The 26,373-nt window shown below is 40.5% G+C and overlaps 1 protein-coding gene across 4 annotated transcripts in view; it reads right to left on the reverse strand.

Annotated features, from left to right (window-relative positions):
* Nucleotides 1–1,547: 1,547 nt before the first annotated feature.
* mipol1 (mirror-image polydactyly 1) overlaps nt 1,548–26,373 on the reverse strand; it is a 330,956-nt gene continuing 306,130 nt past the window's right edge. For 3 of the 4 annotated variants that reach the window (XM_059956599.1, XM_059956608.1, XM_059956617.1), the window contains 2 exons: nt 25,376–25,606; nt 1,548–2,283 (listed from right to left, as the gene is read on the reverse strand). In XM_059956599.1, coding sequence (XP_059812582.1) covers nt 2,217–2,283; nt 25,376–25,606 — 298 coding nt within the window. In that variant the 3' untranslated portion in view covers nt 1,548–2,216. The remainder of the gene's footprint in view (nt 2,284–25,375; nt 25,607–26,373) is intronic. The other variant, XM_059956627.1, reaches the window with a different exon arrangement.

Genomic DNA, 26,373 nt, shown 5'->3' on the forward strand with positions numbered 1-26,373 from the left:
TATGAACTTTCACTCGCGGATGGTACGGTTCACGTTTAATACCTCGTTATTCCACATTATGTAATTACATGTGATCCCCACAGTGTCAATATCCATGCTTTTTTCCTTACGGTGTCCAAAGAGTTGGTAATGACATTGTTCCCGAATTCATTTCTCCTCTACTTAATTTCACCTTGCTCATCTCGGCAAACATATGTAAATAGCGTATTTCTACTTAAAAGAATTGCTTTTCTGCATTCCTGCACAGAATCGTTTACTTTGCAACCGTTCTACTAGAACGGTTTTACTTCTCCGCCTTATTTCCAGTGCGCATCCTTTCTTGAAAGACGTGAGAAGATTTGGATCATGAATAGATATATCGTCACTCTGTTTGTATTACTGTTTACCAAAAGATAAAACAAAACAAAGTGTGCACATAAAGTACAGGGAAAACATAGCAGAGTAATTGAGATTCTAAATATCTTTGATGGCGGAGATTTTAAACAGCTTTTGTCCAAATTGATAGTTCTACTGAAAATACATTTTTTGCCTTAATATTAACATACATTAGAATGTAATGTAATTCCCAACTAAATCCAGACAACTTAACTCTTGGTTGGGCTTTCCACCTTCTCCCTTCCCGTTAACTTGATTTTTAATGATGCATTGGAAAAGAACAATATAATATTAAAACATACGTTAATGGTGAATGGTATAGTCAGGAGGGGTTATTGTGTTATTTAAGGAAATAATGATCTGTGCTATTTGAAAACAGATTCCTTTAAGAACAGTTGCATCTAACTGAAAACTGCGAATGCATCATAAAGTGCACAGATGCAATTGAAAATCCTTCCTGTATATTACCTCACGATAATTACCAACTCCTTGGAAAAATAGTTCGCTCCCTTCCAAACGGCATTTGAATGAATAACTTCCAATATATAAGATCGTTTCACATTTTTTTCACTGAACCACTTTTTTTTCCATGTAGAATCATAGCAACGAACCTGCACGGATTATATTAAGTAAACTGCAGATCCGCACTTAAACAGTCCACGTTTGATAATTCTCCCCTTTTCTTTCTTTGTAATCGTTTATTAGCATTACGGTTGGTGGTGCTGATAATTTAAAAACTTCGTGCCTTCACATAATTAGAGCACATGCAGAGCAGCCCAGTTCGTAGATGGTACCGACTTAAATGTACTGCATAAATTTTAATTTGCTAACACATTAATTTGACTTTGATTTTGGACGTTAAAACAGCCTGTTCATTACATTTAAAATATTAATATATTTTAGGGATAACATTTTCTTATACAAATAGTTATGGCAGATTGATAATAGATTTGGGACTTGCTACAATAGTTCTAATTATCCATCTTCACTATCCATGTTACCATTCTATTTTTCATATTTATGGTAGCTTTTATATCACTTCAAAAAACAGGCAACATCGATGTTACCACAATTGCAATTTTTCCTTGATTCGAGTATAACTAGAGATCGCAAAAGACTAACTCATGATGCAAAACTCACGATACACCCCAAAAGTCAAAATTTACTCAATATTAGCAAATTCACATTGTTCTTTATTTCAGTGCTATAGCGGATTAGATTTAAGTTCTGAGCAAATTAAAATCGTGAGACAAGGACAAAGAATTGACATTACAGTTCTGAATAAGCTACTATTACACCATAACTAAACTACTAAAAAGTTTAAATATTAGAAGAAAAGACCAAGGTACTGATTCATGCACATTATGTTAAAACAAAATTAAACATCAAAGAGCAAAAAAATCGATTCAATCTGCAATGTCCTAATTTTGGTTCAGATGTGTAAAAATATGTATCTTGGCTATTGTCCCGTTTTCAGCTATTAAAGGTGATCAACATTATGGATTTATACTGGATTTAAGGAAGCATTTTTTTTTACAAAGAACTTAATAATTCTGAATACCATTTAATGAAATATGCATTAAAATGTGATGCATTTATAGACAAGCATTCTAAAAATTACTGTTAAATTGGCAAATCTGAAAGCTTCTTTTGCATGTCTACAAACATCATTAATATGGAATGCTTCCAAGTTTCCACACTTTAAAAATACACATTTTATTTATTTTTTGTATTGCTATGTCAATGTGCTAATTACAGCAACTCTTTGCTAAGACCAGGCCTTTTTATTTGTATAGTGATGAATAGAACAGCCTGGTCACCAGATGTGACTACTAATTCAATCAGGTCACTGTCCTGACGTTCCCTGTCCCAACCTTCTTTCTCAGGACATCTACCAGGCGTTCCAACCTGCAGGAAAAAGAGGAGCTAGCATTAGAAATTCATAGGCTGAAAGCAACAGTGTTTGCACAGTAGAGAAGCTTGTCTGATGGTCATTAGGAAACAAAGATGTGCTGTGCATTACAGATACTGGTCCAGGATACAAAACCATACCTACATTTTGTTTTTAAGACTGTTACTGTTCTCAAAACAGATAAACTAGTTAACCTGTTTGTTAAAATGCTCAAGCTAATTTTTCTATTGCACTGTTTCTCTCTTCTCAATTCAAATAACATGCTACAGCTTACTAAATTCTCCAAACATAGGTCTTAATAAAACTGTTGGCAACCTTAATGTAAATATTTAATGTTGACCATTCAAATTTTGTATCAGAACCATTTCTTCAAAAATAAGTTTGATATTTTATTTCAAAACACTCCAATCTTTCAGGCATCAGCCACTGTAAGTGAGACTGATTTGAATACATTTAAAAAAGAACCAGTTTGTAAGTACTGGTCATCTCTGTGACACAACTGTAGTAGTTACTATAATGTCAACTTCTCACTACACACTACTACATTTTTGCAGAAATCTGTGGACCTGCATGTTCATTTTCAGTTTGCCTAAAACTGTTAGATAGAAGATGAAAGTCTGTACATTACTTCATATCTGTATTGATTTAACAGTAAAACTCATACAAAGAGGTTGCTCCAAAAATGTTTCTCTAGAAATGGTAACATAACAGCTTGTTGTTGAATAGTTTCAAAAAGACAGCCATAAAACTGACCATTGCAAGATTAATGGTGTAATATAACCAACTGTATGAATATAAATAACTAATAAAAAGGATTGAAGTCAATGCAGCAGGAAGCAACAAAAAACTTGTTTTTGAGGGTTTTCAGAAAATTTCTAAAGATGAAGCTACACTTGTCAAACAGTTTTGATGTGCATTTTTTTTTCCGTTTTGGTCAATAATCAAAAGCACATCACACTTTCTTCCCAAATGCAACACAACCCGCTATCAGACCAAAAAAAAACATTTAACATTTAACTTCTGGGTGAGTACAGTTCACTTTTAAATGAAATGAGCACTGCCTAGATTCTCATTGCCAAAATTGTCCACTCGATTTTTCTAACCTTCAATCAATGAAACCATATTCTACACTAACGTGTTAAATTCTGTGTTCGTCCCGAGTTCCTTTGCAAATAAAATTCCATAAGGAACTCAGGATTTCAATCATATTTTTCTCACAGCCATGTTAGAAACAGTGTTAGAGCTTCCTTGAACAACTCATGTAATATCCTACGGATTTCAAGGTTTAGAGGTCATTTCACAATGAGGTGTAATTATTTCATATTCCTTCATATTCCCAAACTACATCGTTGAATTCCATTGAGACAAATTGAAGGATGTTAGCAGCTACTACTGAGTACTGACACCTTTCATAGGGAATGCACATGTATTTCAATATTCTGAAATAATTATGATACTAATGAACCAAGTTGAAATAAATAAATAAGTCTCATGTAATATTGTGCTTAAAATTTGAGGAAAAAAGTGAGGAAAACTTTCAAAACATTTTAAATTTATTTAAAAATGATTTTAAAATATGACTTCAAAATCATAGTCTTGATTTATATTCTTGTATCCTTTAGAATTGCTTTACAGTTAGTTCGACCTTGTTCAATTAAGCAAATGTTTCTACTTCACAATGATAAAATTAATTATTTTCTGTCTTTTCTGGACCAATAGCATGTTATTTATCAAATCATATATATTGTTATATTATGCAACATTTATTAGCTAGAAAGATCATAGCTCAACATTCACTTTATTCCAGTCTGACATGCCACACTGTGCTCATTTTTGCAAGTTGATATCAAAATATAATAATGCTAAGAAAGCCAGAGTTTTCTACACACCTCCAACAACTCATTTTCTTCAACAAAGCTCAACAGCATTTAACAAAATCAGATTAACTGTTTATTAATATTCATATGATGTCGTTTTCTCATTGAAGTACTGTAGTTATAAGTACTATTCTGTACTTATAAGTTGTTGAATTTTTCCAGCAAAGCTCAGTATTCCCTCCAGTTTGAAGGTTAACTTGAACACTTTTGATACCCTTGATACACTTTTTGCAAAAATATGCCCCACCGCAAGATGTCAAATGAAAATAGTGACAAATGGTTGAGTTGGGGTCAATACTGATATGAACTATTTGAAGATCTTCAGAATTACCTACTTGTAGTTTAAAAGGACCAGAGCAGGGTTGTGCAATTAAATCTCTCGTGGACTGTGTTGGTAATTAATATATTTTAACGAGGCTGGCAGTTTATCCTTGTATTAACCAATATATCATTAGTCTATTAATAGATCATTAGATAGAAGCAAAGGTAGTTTAATGTGTTTACTTGGGGAGGGGGTATAGACAATAGACAATAGGTGCAGAAGTAGACCATTCGGCCCCTCAAGTCTGCACCGCCATTCTGAGATCATGGCTGATCATTCACTATCAATACCCAGTCCCTGCCTTGTCCCCATATCCCTTGATTCCCCTATCCATCAGATATCTATCCAGCTCCTTCTTGAAAGCATCCAGAGAATTGGCCTCCACCGTCTTCCGAGGCAGTGCATTCCACACCTCCACAATTCTCTGGGAGAAGAAGCTCTTCCTCAACTCTGTTTTAAATAACTGACCTCTTATTCTCAATCCATGCCCTCTGGTACTGGACTCTCCCAACATCTGGAACATATTTCCTGCCTCAATCCTATCAAATCCTTTAATTATCTTAAACCTTTCAATCAGATCCCCTCTCAATCTCCTCAATTCCAACGTGTACAAGCCCAATCTCTCCAATCTCTCTGCGTAAGACAGCCCTGCCATCCCAGGAATCAACCTAGTGAATCTACGCTGCACTTCCTCAATTGCCAGAATGTCCTTCCTTAAACCTGGAGACCAAAACTGTACACAATATTCCAGGTGTGGTCTCACCAGGGCCCTGTACAAATGCAAAAGGACATCCTTGCTCTTGTACTCAATTCCCCTTGTAATAAAGGCCAACATTCCATTTGCCCTCTTCACTGCCTGTTGCACTTACTCATTCACCTTCATTGACTGATGAACTAGGACTCCTAGGTCTCTTTGCATTTCTCCCTTACCTAACTCTACACTGTTCAGACAATACTCTGCCCTCTTGTTCCTGCTTCCAAAGTGGATAACTTCACATTTATTCACATTGAATGACATCTGCTAAGTATCTGCCCACTCACCCAACCTATCCAAGTCTCCCTGTATTCTCCTAACGTCCTCTTCGCATGTCACACTGCCACCCAGTTTAGTATCGTCAGCAAACTTGCTGATATAGTTTTCAATGCCCTCATCTAAATCGTTGACATAAATCGTAGAGAGCTGTGGTCCCAATACAGAGCCCTGTGGTACCCCACTAGTCACCTCCAGCCAGTCCGAGAAACACCCATTCACTGCTACCCTTTGCTTTCTATCTGCCAACCAGTTTTCTATCCATGTTGAAACCCTGCCCCCAATGCCATGAGCTCTGATTTTACTCACCAATCTCCTATGTGGCATCTTATCGAATGCCTTCTGAAAATCTAGGTACACCACATCCACTGGCTTACCCTCGTCTAACGTCCTTGTTACACCCTCAAAAAACTCCAACAGATTAGTCAAGCATGATTTGCCCTTGGTAAATCTATGCTGGCTCGGCCTAATCCTATTACTGCCATCAAGATGTGCCACTATTTCGTCCTTAATAATGGACTCAAGCATCTTCCCCACGACTGACGTTAGGCTATAGGCGATAGTTCTCCGTTTTCTCCTTCCCTCCCTTCTTGAAAAGTGGGATAACATTAGCCACTCTCCAATCTTCAGGAACTGATCCTGAATCTAAGGAACATTGGAAAATGATTACCAATGCATCCGCAATTTCCTGAGCCACCTCTCTTAGAACCCTCAGATGCAGACCATCTGGACCCGGGGATTTATTAGCCATCAGTCCTACCAGTCTACTCATCACAGTTTCTTTCCTAATGTCAATCTGTCTCAATTCCTCTGATATCTTATGACCCTGGCCCATCCATACATCTGGGAGATTGCTTGTGTCCTCCCTGGTGAAGACAGATCTAAAGTACACATTAAATTCTGTTGCCATTTCCCTGTTTCCCATAACAATTTCTCCCAATTCATTCTTCAAGGGGCCAACATTGTTCTTAACTATCTTCTTTCTCTTCACATTGCTGAAAAAGCTTTTGCTATCCCCTTTTATATTCCTGGCTAGACTGAGCTCATACCTGATTTTTTCTCTCCGTATTGCTTTTTTAGTTAAGATCTGCTGTTCCTTAAAACTTTCCCAATCATCTGTATTCCCACTCATCTTAGCCCTGTCATACTTCTTTTTCTTTAATGCTATACAATCTCTGACTTCCTTTGTCAACGACTGTGGCCCCTTCCCCCTCTTTGAATCCTTCCTTCTCATTGGAATGAACTGCATTTGCATCTTTTGTATTATCCCCAAGAATATCTGCCACTGCTGATCCACTGTCTTTCCTGCCAGGGCATCCGCCCATTTAACTTTGGCCAGCTCTTCCCTCATGGCTCCGTAGTCTCCTTTATTTAATTGCAACACTGACACCTCTGATCTGCCCCTATCCCTCTCAAATTGTAGATAAAAACTTATCATGTTATGATCACTACTTCCTAATGGCTCCTTTACTTCAAGATCACCTATCAATTCCTGTTCATTACACATCACCAAGTCCAAAATAGCCTCGTTCCTGGTTGGCTCAAGCACAAGCTGTTCCAAAAATACATCCCTTAGACACTCCACAAACTCCCTATCCTGGGGTCCAGCACCTACCTGATTCTCCCAGTTCACCTGCATGTTGAAATCTCCCATAACGACTGCATTACCTTTAGCACATGCCAATGTTAACTCCCTAATCAACTTGTACCCAATATCCACGCTACTGTTTGGGGGCCTGTACACAACACCCATTAGGGTCTTTTTACCCTTACTGTTCCTCAGCTCAATCCACACAGACTCTACTTCCCCTGTTCCCAAGTCACCTCTTGCTAAGGACTGAATCTCATTCCCCACCAACAGGGCCACCCCCCCTTCCCATATTTCTGTCTCTACGATAGCACGTATACCCTGGTACACTCAATTCCCAGACCTGATCCCCTTGCAGCCATGTCTCCGTTATCCCAACAATATCGTAGTTCCCCATTTTCATCTGAGCTTCAAGTTCATCTGTCTTATTTCTGACACTACGCGCATTCAAGTACAGAATTCTTAGCCCATTCCTCCTCTCTTTGCTTAAAACACTGTCTATTGTACCTAACCCAGCTCCTTGAACTTCCATCGGGCTAATTGCACCTTGAATTTTGATGACCTTCTCAAGATCACCCAAACCTTCTACACATTTAACCCCATGCTCCTTCTGACCAACCCTCTGGATCTGGATCCCTGCCCACTGCACATCTAGTTTAAACCCCCCCGAGCAGCACTGGCAAATACTCCTGCAAGAATGTTAGTACCCCTCCGGTTCAGATGTAGACCGTCCCTTCGAAACAGATCCCAATGTCCCTGGAACAAAGACCAATTATCCAAAAACCTGAACCCTTCCTTCCTGCACCATGCTCTCAGCCTCGTATTAATGTGCATAATCATTCTATTCTTTGCCTCACTCGCACGTGGCACAGGTAGCAATCCCGAGATTGTCACCCTGGAGGTCCTGCCTTTCAGCTTCACTCCTAACTCCCTGAACTCTCTAAGCAAGACCCCCTGACTCACCTTACCTACATCGTTGGTCCCTACATGGACCACTACATCTGGGTTCATGCCCTCGTTCTCAAGAATAGCCTGCACCCGATCTGAGATGTCCCGGACCCTGGCACCAGGGAGGCAACATACCATCCGAGACTCCCGATCTGCCCCACAAAATCTCCTATCTGCCCCCCTGACTATAGAATCCCCTAAAACTATCGCTCTCTTCTCTTCAAAAGTAGTTGGAATATAAGCATTTTTACAACCCTGCAATGGCCCGAGAGGAGCAAGAATATTTTCCCCGGTCTTTAAGTTCTCCTTGTCATCCTTTCATGCAGGAATCTGCGGTTAGAGAGCTGATCTCTGGATGTCAGGTATGGGGCTATTCTTGTTCCATAAAGAAGGATTGAGTCATTTTGTAAATCTGGCAGCCAGTTTTAACATATTAATTCCCAACGTCTGGAACCCCAGCCTTTCAGACAGGCTGACTTCTAGGCCATAAACCTTTCAATGAAAAAGACGTGCTGAATGATGATAGGTTTGCATTTTCTTCCTGTAAGTTCTACCTTTCTTCCATTTGACCCACTTTGTTAATATCTAGGTTAATATCTGGTTAATTTCCTGCCCTTCATTCTAACATTGTGTTGATATGTTAATACTGTATTATACTCTACTGTTTTTCTGACACTGTGCCTTTTGTTGCTGTGTCATAAGTTTTTGCTCAAACACAAAAATAGAGATGTTATGATGATAATGCACTGTGCCAAAGCAGTGGTTTTAAGTTTGGATCTAACTTCAGGGACATTATCAGTTACTATAAAGAGGGATGTGAGCATTAAGGTTTCTAAATGGTGCTCTTTGGTGCACAAAGGCAAAATGTACATCACTCTATAGTGACTTCAGGACTTGCTGATGTTTTACCAGGAGAACCACAGCCAAATTGGACAATATTCCTCTCCAATCATTACTGCCCACAAATGACCATTAGAAAGAGATGCTATTTCCAGCTCTCTGATCTCTATTTCTGAGGTCCAGTAGAAGTTGAGCAGTAGTTGTGTGACTTCAATCTACTTATAGGGGAACGTCCTTTACCCTGGGTTTAACAGTGCATGTCAGAGATAAGCGATGACATGCTAACAAGCTAAAGATAGCTATTAAATGTTACTGGATTAAATTAATCTATATTGAATTACTTTCATTCATTACACTTAAAGGTCTAATAACATTACATCAGCATATCCAAGAATAAGGAAGTCATGCTGCTTGTAAACTCAGACATCTTATTTCATTGATGTGCATAGCTGAAGTTCTGGACATTGGTATAAAATGTAGAGTTATTCTTAGGTAACTCTCACAAGTGACAGCTATCTAAACAAATATTAAGGCCTACCAGTTTACAAAGAGCCACCAGTGGTGGATAAACTTGAACTTAAAACATCAGGGTCATTTAACATTAGCATCATGAGGTTCTGTATATTAATGGAAAACTAGATTTCATTTTGGAGCATGACTCTAAAATTGTATCATTTAAAAAGAAACAATTTGGATACGGCTGGACTAAATACAGGATGCGGGATATCCTCAAAAAGGAATTCTGACATCTCCACATGGCTCAACATTTATAAACATATCACAGGGAGAGTATGTAATTCCACACATGGCTGGAGGCTGCATATTTTTTCTGTGGACCATGAAGTTTACATCCAGCTGCTCCAGCTCCTTTCCACTCCACTCCTCTGGTCCGTTGCTGTCCAGGCACTCCCATAAGTTAGTGCATGGAGATGCCAAGCAAGATTTGGACTGGATTCAGTGTCTCTGTGGTCAATTAACTAGGTGGAACTAATACTATCCAGCCTCTCACAAGGAATGGACATTTATGTGGCATACAAGCTAACTAACTGTGAAACCATATGTATAACTTCATCATCTGCAGATGCAAGAAAATGAGTAGTGAAGCTGTAAATTGGAAAAGAACACTAGTTAAGCTTTTATAGTTACCACACAAAATATCGCAAATCACTAAATTCAAATGGCAGAATAGGGAGATAGAATGAAGGAAGGCAGAGTTGGAACAAACACACTGAGAACAAGGTGGGGAGAGACAGAAAACTAGAATGAAATAAATGGAGGCAAATAGGGAAAGGAAGGGAGGAAGGGAGAAAGAATCAGAGCCATCATAAAGTTCATAAACAGTGTAGATATTCATGTTTTATAGGATCATTCTTGAAATCAAAAACCTTGAACTTCCTGAGCTTGGTTTTGAAGGCAACAATGAATACAGAAAAGAAGTGGGGTTAGGGGAAGTTGTTTATTAGGGAGAATTAATATTAAGATGGCGCCAGTATCTGGCGACTGCACGTGCTCTCCCGAGCAAACTGCCCTCGACACTATCCTATACCTGAAAAACCCTTCTAAACCTCCAATTTGCTACAGCTAGCAAGATAAACAACACCATGGCGAAGCTACTGACCCAGCTGGAGATCACCGACGCGCCAGAATTGCTTCTTCAACTCCGGACCGCACCTGGACCCAATCAGCGAGGCCTGGTCCGAGGTCCACCACGTTCCTGTAGGCCCACGGCCTGCTACCGTGTCGGAGTGCCTGGAGACGTAGCCCATTCTGATCAGCACCTCTCCAAAGCAGTCGACAACACAGAAGTGACGTCGGAGACCTCAAGGTACCCCAGACACTTCCCCAGGGTGACCACCGTAGAGCCCCGTTGGTGGCAATTCACAGCAGCCGGAAGTGAGGCCTCCGCCGCTGACCTCGGAAATCGAGCCTGGGGCTCAGCTGGAGCAGAGGCCTCCGCAACCATGACTCAGTTCATGGACTTGTTTCAGCCGGCTGCCCGGCCCTCCGGGATTAAGTGTCGGTTTCAGGGCCCGACATGATCGACAGCCCGGGCTCCGGGCAGTTGAAAGTGGCAGCGTAGCCTCCCCTGTCACTTGGCCCGACCTGGAGCGCCTGACGACGTGACCCGCCGATCAATCCCTGTGGGACGCGTCCACCAACCTCAAAGAGCTGTCAACAACACACTGCATCGATGGAAACCTGGAAAGATGCACTATTTACTGAGGAAGCATGGGAAAAGAGCTGGGCTGCTGGTCAGATTGAAGTGGAGGGGCTTTAGGGTCCCTCTGCCCACCATCCTACTAGCTAATGTGCAAGCCATAGAGAACAAGGTGGATGATCTTAAAGGGAGACTCACCTACTTCAGGGAGATGCAGAACTGCTGTGTATTCTGTTTCACAGAGACCTGGCTCTCCCCTGCCACCCCCGACTGTGCCATCCAACCAGAGGGATTTTCGATCCATCAGATGGACCACACTGCGTCTTTGGGCAAGACGAAGGGAGGTGGTGTCTGCCTACTGATCAACACTGCGTTGTGCTCGGACACAGTGGCACTGACAAGCTACTGCAGTCTGGACCTGGAACATCTGTGAGTGAAATGTCGTCCCTATTATCTGCCACGGGAATTCACCTCTGTCATACTGACAGCGGTCTACATTCCCCCCCCAGGCGGACGTGGAGTGTGCTGTGAATACACTGTATGCCAACATCAGTGAACTTGAGACCAGGTATCCAGAGGCTTTGCTCATTACAGCCGGGGACTTTAACCAGGCCAACCTCAGAAAAGCACTGCCACAGTTATACCAACATGCCTCCTGCTCCACTAGAGGCCCGAATATACTTGACCACTGCTACTCAGCGGTCAAGGATGCCTACCATTCCGTCCCACGACCTCACTTCGGAAAATTGGACCATCAGGCCGTACTCCTCCTCCCGGCTTACAAACAGAAACTGAAGCGGGAGGTCACAGTGTCAAAACTGGGGTTGCATTGGACAGAGGAAATGGAAGAAGTCCTCCATGACTGCTTTGAGTCGGTGGACTGGTTAGTATTCAAGGACTCGGCAGCTAACCTTGATGAGTATGCCTCAGCTGTCATGGATTTTATCTGGAAAGTCACAGAGGATTGTGTGTCTCGCAAGACGATCCGGGTATTCCCTAACCGGAAACCTTGGATGAATTATGAGGTCCAGCCCCTTTTGAAGGCTAGAGCTGCGGCTTTTAGGTCCGGGGATACCAGTCTCTACACGGATTCCAGGCGTGAACTCCGGAAAGCCATTAAGGGTGCCAAGAGGCAATATCGAGCCAAGTTGGATGTCCAGGCTAACCAGAGGGATGTGAGTAGACTATGACAGGGTCTAAATGAGATCACTGGGTGCAAAGAAAAGGCTGGGAATATCAATAACTGTAGTGCTTCTCTTCCTGACGAATTTAACGTATTCTACACAAGATTTGAACAGAAGAGGAGCGTCCCGCCCCCTCCGGATGAACCGGACCTGGAGGCATCGAGATTCATTGTCTTTGAGGAAGACTTTAGAAGAGCCTTCCTGAGGATAAGTCCAAGGAAGGCGATGGGCCCAGATGGTGTCCTGGGATGGGTTCTCCGGGCCTGTGCAAGTGAGCTAGCTGGAGTGTTTGCTGACATCTTCAACTGCTCCCTGCTTCAGTCTAAGATCCCCTTGTGTTTTAAGAAGGCAACGATAATCCCAGTGCCGAAGAAAAGCAAGTTGGCATGCCTGAATGGCTGCCGATCTGTGACTCTAACATCAATTGCTATGAAGTGCTTCGAGTGATTAGTTATGGCACACATCAACCATAACCTACCGGTCAACTTTAACGCTTTACAATTCACCTACCGCAACAGGTCAACAGCAGATACCACCTCTCTGGCACTACATTCCTCCTTAGAACACCTGGAGAATAAAGACGCATATGTAAGGCTCCTTTTCATTGACTACAGCTCTGCCTTTAATACCATCATTCCAAATAAACTGATTCCTAAGCTCCGGAACCTGGGTCTTAGCACTCAGATCTGCAGCTGGATCTTCAACTTCCTCACAGACAGAACCCAGGCTGTAAAAATAGGGTTCAAGCTCTCCTCTACAATCACTCTGAGCACCGGTGCCCACAAGGCTGTGTACTCAGCCCCTGCTGTACTCACTGTATACCCATGTTTGTGTAGCCAGGTTTCCATCAAACTCAATATATAAGTTTGCTGATGACACCACAATTGTAGGCTGTATCTTGGGTAATGATGAGTCTGAGTACAGGCAGGAAATTAAGAACCTGGTTCCATGGTGCAAAGTCAATAACCTATCCCTCAACGTCAACAAGACGAAGGAATTGGTTGTTGACTTCAGAAGGAGTAGTAGACCGCATGACCCCATCTACATCGGTGGTGCGCAGGTGGAACAGGTCAAAAGCTTTAAGTTCCTCAGGATGAATATCACAAATGACCTGACTTGGTCTAACCAAGCAGAGTCCACTGCCAAGGAGGCCCACCAGCGCTTTTACTTCCTGAGAAAGCTGAAGAAATTTGGCTTGTCCCCTAAAACCCTCACTAATTTTTATAGATGCACCGTAGAAAGCATTCTTCTAGGGTGCATCACAACCTGGTATGGAAGTTGTCCTGTCCAAGACCGGAAGAAACTGCAGAAGATCGTGAACATAGCCCAGCACATCACACAAACCAATTTTCCATTCTTGGACTCACTTTACACCGCACGCTGTTGGAGCAGTGTTGCCAGGATAATCAAGGACATGACCCACCCAGCCAGCACACTTTTTGTCCCACTTCCCTCCGGGAGAAGGTTCAGAAGCTTGAAGGTTCGTATGGCCAGATTTGGGAACAGCTTCTTTCCAACTGTGATAAGACTGCTGAACGGATCTTGACCCGGATCTGGGCCGTACCTTCCAAATATCCGGACCTGACTTGCACTACCTTACTTTCCCTTTTCTATTTTCTAATTATGATTTATAATTTAAATTTTTATTATATTTCCTTCGATTTGTACTTCAGGGAGTGCGAAGTGCAGAATCAAATATCGCTGTGATGATTATACGCTCTGGTATCAATTGTTTGGTGACAACAAAGTAAAGTATCAGGAAATGTTGTTATTTTCCCAGATGATCTCAGTAATAGCTCAGATTTGGTGATGAGGATGGGATGTTTGACAACTCTAAGGATGTCAAGATTTTCATTGGTCACAGGCACTCAACTCTACAAATCTCTGGCATGAAAACAGAACATTGCCAGTAATGCAGAGAATAGGAGGTAGCGACAGTAATTGTCAAAAAGAAGCAGTTGCCGGTTAGTAGGAACTACATTGTCTTTAGAGACAGACAATTAGCAGGTAGGAGGTAAGTGTGTAAAAGTAGATGGTGAGAAGACAATAAATTATTACAGATAGTCTTATCAATGATCAGAATGTATCATGAATCTCTATATGCTTCAACTCTTAACTTCTGGTAATAAAAGTAAAATAAGCCAAATCATTAAATTTTCCTGGTGAGTATGCACACATATATGTTTATATTATAATTATGTATTTGAATTAACTATGATCATTGTGCACAATCACATGGTTGGGATACTTATTACCATAACCATGCAATACTCAGTCATTCAATACAATCTGAGGCTAAAGTACTATTGCTTTACTCGAAAGCCACAGAATGCTCTCTAACTTTGCAGCACTCATGCCTATCCATTTTACTAACAAATTCAACCACCAAATAGATCAAGCAGCTGAGTTTGTAGAAAGTCAGTTTGCTCTTTTAAGAACCATTATAGTACTCTTTACAGATTGAACTAGCATCACTGGGAGAACTGTATTGGTGTGTTAAGCCATCTACTGAAATTAGCAATGGTTTAAAACCTAAGCTTCTGAAAAAAAGGACCAATCTTTCTTAAATGGATAAGTGACCATGGTGGAATTACCTTTTGTTAAGTCAAACTAATAGATTGATTTGGTCTGAAAGTTACCTTGTTGAATTTTAAATAAAATTGGCCCATGTTGAAGGTTTCCAACAGATTCACAACTTAGTTCAATTGCCCTTGCTTTACAAAATATAACTACTTTTAAACAAAAAGTATTGGTATTTCTACTGTGTTAAGCTGAAGGAATAGCTTTGAAGGGATTCTGCATACCAACAATTCAGGTCAAGGAAATGGAAATTCTTAGCATAGGTCACTGAGATAGCGAGCCCATAGCTACACTGCAACTGAGGAGTTTTCTGCACACTTGCTAAGGAGAAAAAGTGATGAGAGTGATAATCATTCACATAACATTATCCACGCAATAAATGAAAGAAGGGGCAGTATGCTGCCTTCTAACTATTGTGAACATATCTGTGAGCTTTCTCTGGTGCTTGTCTTCATTTGTAGATGTCATCAGTCTGTCCTGCAGAAAATCAGAGACCAAGTGAGCTGTGGCTCTCTTCTAGCTTTAAATGAGCATAGGAGACCCACTACCGCCTGATCAATTTGTGCAGTTGCAAACGCCAATTAGCATGATACTAGGGAAAGAACAATATGCTTAAAATTTAGGGAAGAGACACTATGAGTTCAGATTAGGTTTTACAGTAAAAAGAATAGATTTTTCATGGTTACCTAATGATGGAGCTTATAGTCATTCAGAAAAGCTAATTATATCATGTCCATTTATTCATTCACATTGGTGGTCACACATTGCCAAGGGTTCTTCATGTAGTGGGCATGGTGGGTAGAAATTAGGCTGATCAATTTCTCACTTATTTGAAAATGGGAGATAAGAATTAAAATGTAAAGATAGTTTTGAACTGATTAGAAAAAAAGCATCTGGTTGATAATTGAGGAATCCCTGTAGCAGTGTCTGAGGAGTTATTTAAAAGATGGTCTTCTTTGTGTTTCTTTGCCAGTTAAAGGGCTTCCAAAAAACAAGAGCCACTCTCTGAGGAACGTCCTTTCTGAATACCAAAGTTATCTTGAACACTGCAAACTGCAACTTGGGACAAATGATCCGGAGCATAGAAGATTTCCTTTATCTTTCAGGCAATAAAGGTATCTAATGCCATTATTGTAATTCTGATAGATTAGTGTTTATTATAGAGTCATAGAAAACTACAGCACAGAAACAAGCTACTTTGCCGAACTGCACACAGACCATAGCACTCCAAGCCCCTCCCATCCAAACTTCTCTTATTCTTTGAAATTGAAATTTTATCTACCACTTGTGCTGGCTATTCATTCCACACTCTCACCACCCTGAGTGAAGAAGTTTCCCCTCATGTTCCTCTTAAACATTTCATCTTTCACCCTTAACCATGACCTCTAGTTGTAGTATCATCCAACCTCAGTGGGAAAAGCCTGCTTGCATTTACCCCTCATAATTCTGTATACCTCCTTCAAATCTCACCTCAGTCTTCTATGTTCTAGGAAATAAAGTTCTAACAAATTCAATCTTTTCTTATAACTCAGGTCCTCCAGTACAGGCAACATTGTTGTAAATTTTCTCTGTACTCTTTCAATCTTATTTACATCTTTCCTATATGTAGATGACCAAAATTGCACAAAATACTCCAAACTAGGACTCACCAACATCTTACACAACTTCAACATAACATCCCTAAGTCCTGTACTCAATGGTGTACTAAATTTATGAAGTCCAATGTGCCAAAACTTTCTTTACAACGCTGTCTACCTGTGACACCACTTTCAATGAATTATGGGCCTGTATTCCCAGATCCCTTTGTTCTACCACACATTTCAGTGCCCCCCTGCTCACTGTGTAATATGTACCCTGGTTGGTCCTTTCAAAGTACAACACTTCACAATTGTCTGCATTAAGTTCCATCTGCCACTTTTCAGCCTATTTTATCAGCTGGTCCAGATCCCGCTGCAAGTTCACTACACCCCCAATCTTGGTGTCATTGGCAAATTCACTGATCCAGTTAACCACATTATCATCCAGATCTTTGATATACAATTATGGACTCAGCATTGACCCCTATAACACTTCACTAGTCACAAGCCTCCAGTCAGAGAGGCAACCAACTACTACCACTCTCCGGCTTCTCCCACAAATCCAACTTATTACCTCATCTTGAATGCCAAGTGACTGAACCTTCTTGACCAACTTCTCATAGGGGACCTTGTCACATGCCTTGCTGAAGTCCCTATAGATAACATCCACAGCCTTATCTTCATCAACTTTCCCAGTAACTTCCTCAAAAAACTGTAAGATTGGTTAGACACAACCCACCTCACACAAAGCTATGATGACTATCCCTAATCAGTCCTTGTCTATCTATATATTAAAATATCCAGTTCCTTAGAAATCCTTCCAGTAATTTTCCCACCACTGACGTCAGGCTCACTGCCCTACAACTTCCTGGTTTACTCTACGAGTATTTCTTAAACAGCAGAACAACATTAGCTACCCTCCAATCCTCCGGCACCTCTCCCGTCATTCAGGCTAGTCCCCTGCAATTTCTGCACACCTCCCACAGGGGCCAAGGGAACACTTTGTTAGGCCCTAGAATTTGTCCACTCTAATTTGCCTCAAGACAGCAAACACCCTCTCCTGTGTAGTCTCTATAAGATCCATGACCTCACTGCAGCTTCTAATCCATCCCCCAACTAAATACAGATGCAAAAAATCCACTTAAAAATCCACTCTCCCATCTCTTTTAGCCCCATGCATTGATTACCATTCAGATCTTCCAGTGGACCAATTTTGTCTCTTGCAATCCTTTTGCTCTTAACATATCTGTAGAATCCCTTAAGATTCTCCTTCATTTTGTCTGCTAGACTACAGCAACTTCATGCTTTCTTTTAGCACTCCTGACTTCTTTCCTGTGTTCACTTGCATAACTACCTCATTTGTTCTACCTGCCTATAATTGCAGTGCACCTCCTGTTTTTTTCTGAGCCAGCACCTCAACATCTCCTGAAAACAAAGATTCCCTAAACCTGTTATCATTACCTTTTATTCTGACAGGCACATACAAGCTTTGTACTTTCAAAACTTCACTTTTAAAGGCCTGTCACTTACCAAGTACATCTTCGCCAGAAATCAGCCTGTCCCAATCCACACCTGTCAGATCTTTTTTGATACCATCAAAATTGGCCTTTCTCCAATTTAGAATCTCAGCTCGAGGATCAGGTCTATCCTTTTCTATATTTACTTTGAAGCTAATGACATTATGATCACTGGATGCAAAGTGTTTCACTGCACAAATTTCTGTCACCTGCCCTGTCTTACTCCCTAATAGGAGATCAAGTATCACACACTCTCTCGTTTGGACTTCTATGTACTGATTAAGGTAACTTTACTCAACACATTTGACAAACTCAATCCCATCTAGTCTTTTTGCAGTATGGGATTTCCAGTCAATATGTAGAAAGTTAAAATCACTAACAATCACAAACTTAAGTTTCTTGCAACAGTCTGCAACCTCTTTAGAAATTTGTTCCTTTAAATCCTGAGGACTTTTGGGTGGTATATAATATAGCCCCATTAATGAGGTCATACGTTTCTTATTCTTCAGTTCCACCCATAAAGCCTCAGTACGTGAGTTCTCTAGTCTGTTCTGAGTACTGTCTTCAACTTTCCCTGACTACTAATGCTAACCTTCTCTCTTTAAACTCCACCCCCCCCCCCCAACCATATCATGTCTAAAACATCGGAACATTGAACTGCCAGTCCTGACCCTCCTGCAACCAAGTCTCACTAAAGGCTACAATTTCATAATTCCCTGTGTTGATCCATGCCCTGAGCTCATCTGTCTTTCCTACAATACCTTTTACATTGAAAGATACACAATTCAGAACATTAGTCCTACCATGCTCAATCTTTTGATTCCTGACTTTGTCTGTGGTCTTAACATTTGTCTCCACAACCTCTCCACTTTCTGTTCTAGCACTCTGGTTCCCACCCCCCGACCTGCAACGCTAGTTTAACCCCCTCCCACCCCGAGAAGTACTACTGGCAAACATTCCAGCTAGGATATTAGTCCCCCTCCAGTTTGGTGAAAATGGTCTCTTCTGTACAGGTCCCGCCTTCCCAGAAAGAGAACCCACGATCCAAAAATCTGAAGCCCTCCCTTCTACACCAAATCCTTAGTCATGTGTTAAATTGTATGATGTTCCTATTTCTGGCCTCACTAGCACATGGCATGGATTGCAATCCTGAGATCACAACCCTGGATGTCCTGTCCTTTAACTTTGCCTCTAACTCCCTAACCTTATTTTGCAGACCCTCTCCCTCTTCCTACCTATGTCACTGGTGCCTATATGAACCATAGCCTCTGAATATTCACCCTCCCACTTAAGAATGGTGAAGATTCAGTCTGAGATAACATGGACCCTGGCACCCAGAGGGCAACATACCATCTGGGAATTTTGTTCTAGTCCACAGAACCTCCTTTTTGTTCCCCTAATTAATGAATCCCCTATCAGCCACAGAGCCAAACTCAGTGCCAGATACCTGACTACTATAACTTTCCCCTGCTAGGTCATCTCCTCCCCCCCCCCAATAAAATCCAAATTGGTACAGTATACCTGTTGTTGAGGGGGATGGCACAGAAGTACTCTGCACTGGCTTTCACTCTTTCACCCTCCTGACTGTCACCCAGTGTAACTGCCTCTCCAAATGTTCTAAACATTCCGTCTTATCATCCGCTGATCCGGAGTTCATCCAGTTCCAGCTCCAACTCCTTAAAGATGAGTGTTAGAAGCTGCAGCTGGATGCATTTCTTGCAAGTGTAGCTGTCAGGGACACTGGAGGTGTCTTCCCACATTCCACAAGATGAGCATTCAACTATCCTGCCTGGCATCCCTACTGCTTTAACTGTGCAAATCTATAGAAGGAAACAATAAATAAATTTGTAATAATCTGAACGTTGAATGGACATTAATCCATGACAGCAAGGTAAAAGCCCTATCACCATGTACGTAAACTGTTGGAATGGGCTGGCCTGGGGCAATGATCCAAGAGCAAACTCTTCTTCAGAGCTTCAACCACATTATTTGAAGAAAATATGAAATTAATTAAATGAAACCATAGTATAAGCAACGGTGGTCACAATACTACGACATCATTTTAAAAATCCATCTGGTTCACTAACATCCTTTGAGGAAGGAGCTCCGCAGACTCAGGTCATTCTAGACCATTAGCAATATAAGCGACTCTGAGCCGTCTAAATGAATGGTCTGCCAACCATTGAGTTCAAAGTAATTTAGGGATGAAAAATAAAAGGCACATCACTTCAAAAATAAAATGTAGCCATTCTTATTTCTCTCTTTACCATCTTCCTTGCAAAGTCGAGGGAGAGAACTGAAAACCTAGTGAATGTTCAATATTTCTGTTAAGAAAAATGTTGTGTTCAAATTAGCTAAAGTCAACGTAGGTCCCTTGAAAGATGAGAAGGGGAAATTGATATTGGGTGATAAGGAAATGGCTGAGGTATTGAACAACTATTTTGTGTTAGTCCTCACGATGGAAGACACGTCTAATATGCCAAAGAATGATGTTATGGACAAAATGGGAGGCCAGGACCTCGATAAAATCACTGTCACTAAAGAGATAGTGTTAAGCAAACTAGAGGGCCCGAAGGTAGATGAGACACTGGTCACGATGGGATGCATCCCAGGGTGCTGAGGGAATTGGCGGAGGTTATAGTAGATGCTTTGGTAATCATTTGCTAAAATTCTCTAGACTCTGGGCAGGTCCCTGTGGATTGGAAGACAGCAAATGTCATGCCAAATTTAAAAAAGTTGGGCAACTATAGCACAGTTAGCTTAACATCTGTAGTTGGGAAAATGCTTGAAGCTGTCATTAAGGAAGAAATAGCTAAACATTTAGAAAGGAGTAGTTCCATTAGACAGATGCAGCATGGATTCAGAACTCCTGTTTGAAAAACTTACTGGAATTCTTTGAGGACAAAATAAGTGCAGTGGATAGAGGGGAACAGGTGGATGTCATATATTTCCAGAAGGCGTTCGATAAGATGCCACACAACAGACTTATAAATAAGATACGGATGCATGGATAGTGAATTGGTTAACTAATAGAAGGCAGAGATTTGGTATAATTGGGTGTTTCTCCGGTTGGCAGTCAGTGGTGAGTGGGGTGCCTCAGGGCTCGGTGCTGGGCCTGCAGCTGTTTACCATTTACATTGATGATTTGGAAGAGGGGACCGAGTGTAGAGTAGCAAAATTTGCTGATGACATTAAACTGAGTGGAAAAGCAAATTGTACAGGGGATGTGGAAAGTCTGAAGAGGGATATAGATATGTTAAGTGAGTGGGCCAAGGTCTGGTAGATGGAGCACAACATTGGTAAATGCAGGATCATCCACTTTGGAAGGAATAATAGAAGAACAGATATTATCTAGATGGTGGAAGATTGCAGCATGCTGTTGTGCAGAGGGACTTGGGAGTGCTTGTGCATGAATTGCGAAAAGTTGGTACAACAGGTTATTAAGAAGGCAAATGGAATGTTGGCCTTCATTGCTAGAGGGATTGAACTTGAGAGCAGGGAAGTCATGCTGCAACTATACAGGGTACTGGTGAGGCCGCACCTGGAGTAGTGTGTGCAGTTCTGGTCTCCATACTTGAGGAAGGATATACTGGCTTTGGAGGCAGTACAGAGGAGGTTCACCAGGTTGATTCCAGAGATGAAGGGATTAACCTATGAGGAGAGATTGAATCATCTGGGACTAAACTCTCTGGAATTCAGAAGAATGAGAGGGGATCTTATAGAAACATACAAATTTTTGAAAGGGATAGATAAGATAGAAGTGGGAAAATTGTTGCCATTGGTAGGTGAGACTAGAACTAGGGGATATTGCCTTAAGATTCAGGGGAGAAGATTTAGGATGGAGATGACTAACATAGTAGTGGAATTAAAGGTTATGGGGAAAAGGCAGGTAGATGGAGCTGAGTTTATGGACAGATCAGCCATGATCTTATTGAATGGCGGGGCAGGCTTGATGGGCCGGATGGCCTACTCCTGCTCCTATTTCTTATGTTCTTATGTAGGAGAAAACACACACACACACACACCATTTATTTATTTAGTGGTTCAGCTCGGAGTAGGCCCTTCTGACCCTTTGAGCCATGCTCCATAGTAACTCCACAAACCCAATTAACCCTAACCTAATCACAGGACAACTTTCAATGACCAATTAACTTATGCAGTACATCTTGGACCGTGGGAGGAAACCCAAGCACCTGGGAAAACCCACACATTCCATGGGAAGGACGTACAGACTCCTTATAGATGAGACCATCTTCACTAAAGGCTGCTGACAAATATAAGCTTCATAAGCTCTTTTGGAATTCTAGAATTCACTCCACAAAGTTTCTTCGAGCTGCATGTCCCACAGTATAACACTCCTGTCTGCCTCTGTTAATGTTGGCAACTGATACACCTGTTAACACTTTGTTAATTACCTTTGGTGCAGAGGGAGATCAAGTCTTGTGAATCTGGCACTCCTGTGCTGTTGCTCCACATTAGCAATTGCTTTAATTACATCCTAGCAGCATCACTATATGCACTTTGACATGTTCTCATATTTAACATGTGTGATAAAAATTACAGGTGCAGCTACTATGTGATGAAAATGTACTCATCACACAATTAACTTCCCAAATGATAGGAATTTCCTTTTAAGCACAAAGGTTGCTAGAAACTACAAATTAGCTCTGGACTGCTGTGTAACATTAGTATAGAGATGATTACTTCCTTTCCCCGTAATCACAAACCCCTCACCACCAAATTTCCGATTGCCTCTTACTCTCTGAGATTGTACAGATAACACTGTAAGAAAATCCCACTTTCTCTGACTTATTTATGTTACACTGTTCACTAAAGAGTGAGAAAGGTCCAACTAGTATTTTCCAATTAATTTTTAAGAAATATTGACCAAACTGGAAGTAATTCTCACCATATACGTTCCAGAAATGTACGTTACTTCACATATATTAGTTTACTTGGTAACTGGCTGTTACACAGACAGATGTGGATCAAATTAAACACTTCAAATTTATCAAACAGTAATGACTAATTTGAACTGGGGATGCTAATTGAAATGATGTTCACCAGTTATATTGGAGGAGGCCCACGAGCTCCTTACTCTTTACATGATGCCTTACTATTATTTACATAGCCATTGTAACAATCAAAAACCTCATTTTTACATCCTTCTACAGGAGATAGTATGCAAAAACAAACTTGTATTTTACCAGTGCCCTTCATCTCATCTTCATTACATTTTTGGTTATAAAATTAATTAATAAATAATTAATAAATTATTAATAGATTATCTGCTGATGAGAAAGTCTTAAAAAGGCTAATGTTTAAGATGCTTGTGAATGATGTTGTGAAAAATAAACACAAGATATCCAAAAGCAATTTACAGCTACTCATCACCTAATAATGCAGCAAGCTCATGGTATCATAATGCAGTGTCAGCCTAGATTGTGTTATTAAATCCAGACCTACTGCTCAAATGCATAACTTTTGAGTTAGTGGGAAGCTCAACTAAGTAGTATTTTGGAAGTATAGTTTTTCTAACTTCCCCTTCATTGTAGAAAAACAGCTCAGGAACAGGCCTGAAGGCTCATGATACCTGTGCTGACCACAGTGGCAATTTAAACTAATTGTTGCTGCCTGCATATTATCTATATTCCTCCATTCAAATATTGTTATTGTACTGGCTATCACTCCCCTCCCCCCACTACTTTCAAATCTCTTAGTATCTTTCCTTTCAAATAGTCCCGATGAAGGGTCTCGGCCCAAAACGTTGATAGTGCTTCTCCTTATAGATGCTGCCTGGCCTGCTGTGTTCCACCAGCATTCTTGCCTTGCAAATCTCTTTTAAACTTTACTCCTTTAATCTTGAATCTATGACATTTCTACTTTAAGAAAAAGACAAACAACTTCCAATGCCTTGTATGATTTTATACACTTCTATCAGGTTGCTCCTCAGCCTCCGAAGCTCTAGAGAAACCATCTAAACCTGTCCACCTCTTCTTATAGCTAATGTTTTCTAATCCCTTCTGCACTCTCTCCAAAGCCTCCACATACTTTCTGCAAATTCAAAACCAGAACTGCACACTACAGTCCAAATGGTGCCTCACCGAAGATATATATGCTGCAACATAACTTCCCCATTTTCTGTGTTTAATTCCCCAATCTATGAAGGCAAATATGACCCACACCTTCTTTACACCTTTTCTACCTGCGAAGCCACTTTCAGGGATCTATGGACTTGCACCCCAAGATTCCTTTGTATATTATTTTTTCTTAAGGAATCTGTCATTTACTGTACACTTCCCTCTTTCATTTGATCCCCCAAATGTGCCACACCTCACAATTGTCCAAATTAAACTCATTCTGCCATTTCCCACTCATATTTCCAATTGATCTATATCCTGTGGCATCCATTGATAACATTCCTCACTATCCACAACTCACCAATTTTAACACCATTTACAAACTTACGAATTATCCCACCTATATTTTCATCCCAATTATTTACATATATTGTAAACAACAGGTGTCCTAGCACTGACCCTTGTGGTCACAGACTTTGAGTCAGCATAATACCCATTTACCAATACCCTCTGTCTTCTAAGGACAGGCCAATATTGAATGCAATTTATCATGTCTTTAAGGATCCCTTGTGCCTTAATCTTCTGGTCAGCTTATATTGAGGGACTTTGACCAATGCAACATCCACTGCCCTACCCTCCTTAACCATCTTGTCACCTCTCAAAAATATCATATCAATAATATTTGTAAGACATGACCTTCCTGGCACAAAGGCATAATGACTATCTCATATAAGTCTATGCTTTTCTAGATGTGAGTAAGTCCTACACTCAAGAATCTTCTCTAATAATTTCTCTACCTATAGCACACTGGCCTATAATTTCCTGGTCTGTCCATATTCCCCTTCTTGAACAAAGGAACAACATTGGCTATTTCCTCTGTTGTCTCTCTCAATAACCTGCAAAGACCCCATCAGGCCCTGACATCCACCTTAATGCTCTCCAAAAGACCCAATGCCTTGTTTTGTTATCATTGTGCCCTAGAATATCAGCCTAGCCCTTCCAGATCTCACTATACTCTATGTCTTTCTTGGTGAACACCGATGCAACATACTCAGTTTGCCTCTGGCTCCAAACATAAATTCCCTCTTTACTCCTCATTGGTTCTACTCTTTCCCTATCTACTTCCCTTTTCAATGTTATGGACGAAGTGCCTTGGGATTCTTTTTAACCCTACTTGCCAAGCATATTTCATGGAACTTTTTAGCCTCCCTGGTTCCCCATTTTTTAAGTAATTTGAAGACATTTAGAAAATATATTGTATGTAAATATCAAATCATCTAGAATTTCAGTATTTTATTTTTAACCCGTGTTGATCATGGTCAAAAGGAGAGCTGAAGAATTAAAGAAGTATACTTCCAACTTTAAAAAAAATTGTCAAAGTACTCACTTCTGAACTTTTTCAATTAATTCATTTTTCTCTCCCAATGCTTGTTGTAGTTTCATTTCCATGTCTGTGTGTTCAGTCATGGCTAATTGTAACTGGCTTGCAAGATCTTCATTTCGGTGGTGTGTGGTTGATATGATGTCTTTACTCACACGTAAAGCATTGTCATAAGTGCCTAGGGTAAGGTTTAATTGATCTGTGAGTGTAGCCTCTTGAGATAGTGACTTGTGTAAGCTGAAACAACATGAACATATTTAAAAAGTTATTTTTCTCTGTTAAAATATATTTAATCAGTTATATCTACTGAGATATTTCACTTAATATAAGTCAGAGCACAGAAGTCTACATAAATTGTGGTTAACTGGAGCTTCTTATGGTAGAACTAAACATGAAACATATCATGAAGCATGATAAGTTGGTAGTTATGAACTTTGCTTATTCATTTTGCCATAAAGTAATTTAAAGATAACTAAATGAGAAATTTAGATAACCTAAGTTATACTCATTTGCATACAGGTTGAAGTGTCATATGCAACTCCATTAGCCTCTTTATTACATAGGCAGAATTTGTATTTTGAATAAATTTAAGTTTTTGTTATTTGTACAACATTAAATCCTCAGATAAGGATCACATGAAATGTGCAATAAACCTTGTTTTACTCCTGGGTTTGTTTGCTTCAATATTTTGCAGGATGAAAACGACAGCTCTAAAAATGTAGCACACATTTAATGGATGCTCATTCTACTCTCATTGCTAAAATGAAAATGGAAAATATTGTTGAAAGTCATGCATCAGGATGATCTGAGGTGAGAAACTGTGTTCACATTTCAGGTAAACAACCTTTCACCAGAACAAGGGGAACTCAGAAAAGATGCATGTTTTAAATTTCAGAGAAGTGAATGAGAAACCAAAGAGAATGCCTAGAGTGGAGACCAAGAGAGACTGAAAGCCACTAGAATGACCCCAGGTTGTGGGGCAGTTCAGAGAGGGCAATGAAGGT

This window comes from Hypanus sabinus, chromosome 2, assembly GCF_030144855.1.
Source record: "Hypanus sabinus isolate sHypSab1 chromosome 2, sHypSab1.hap1, whole genome shotgun sequence".
Classification (NCBI taxonomy): Eukaryota; Metazoa; Chordata; class Chondrichthyes; order Myliobatiformes; family Dasyatidae; genus Hypanus; species Hypanus sabinus.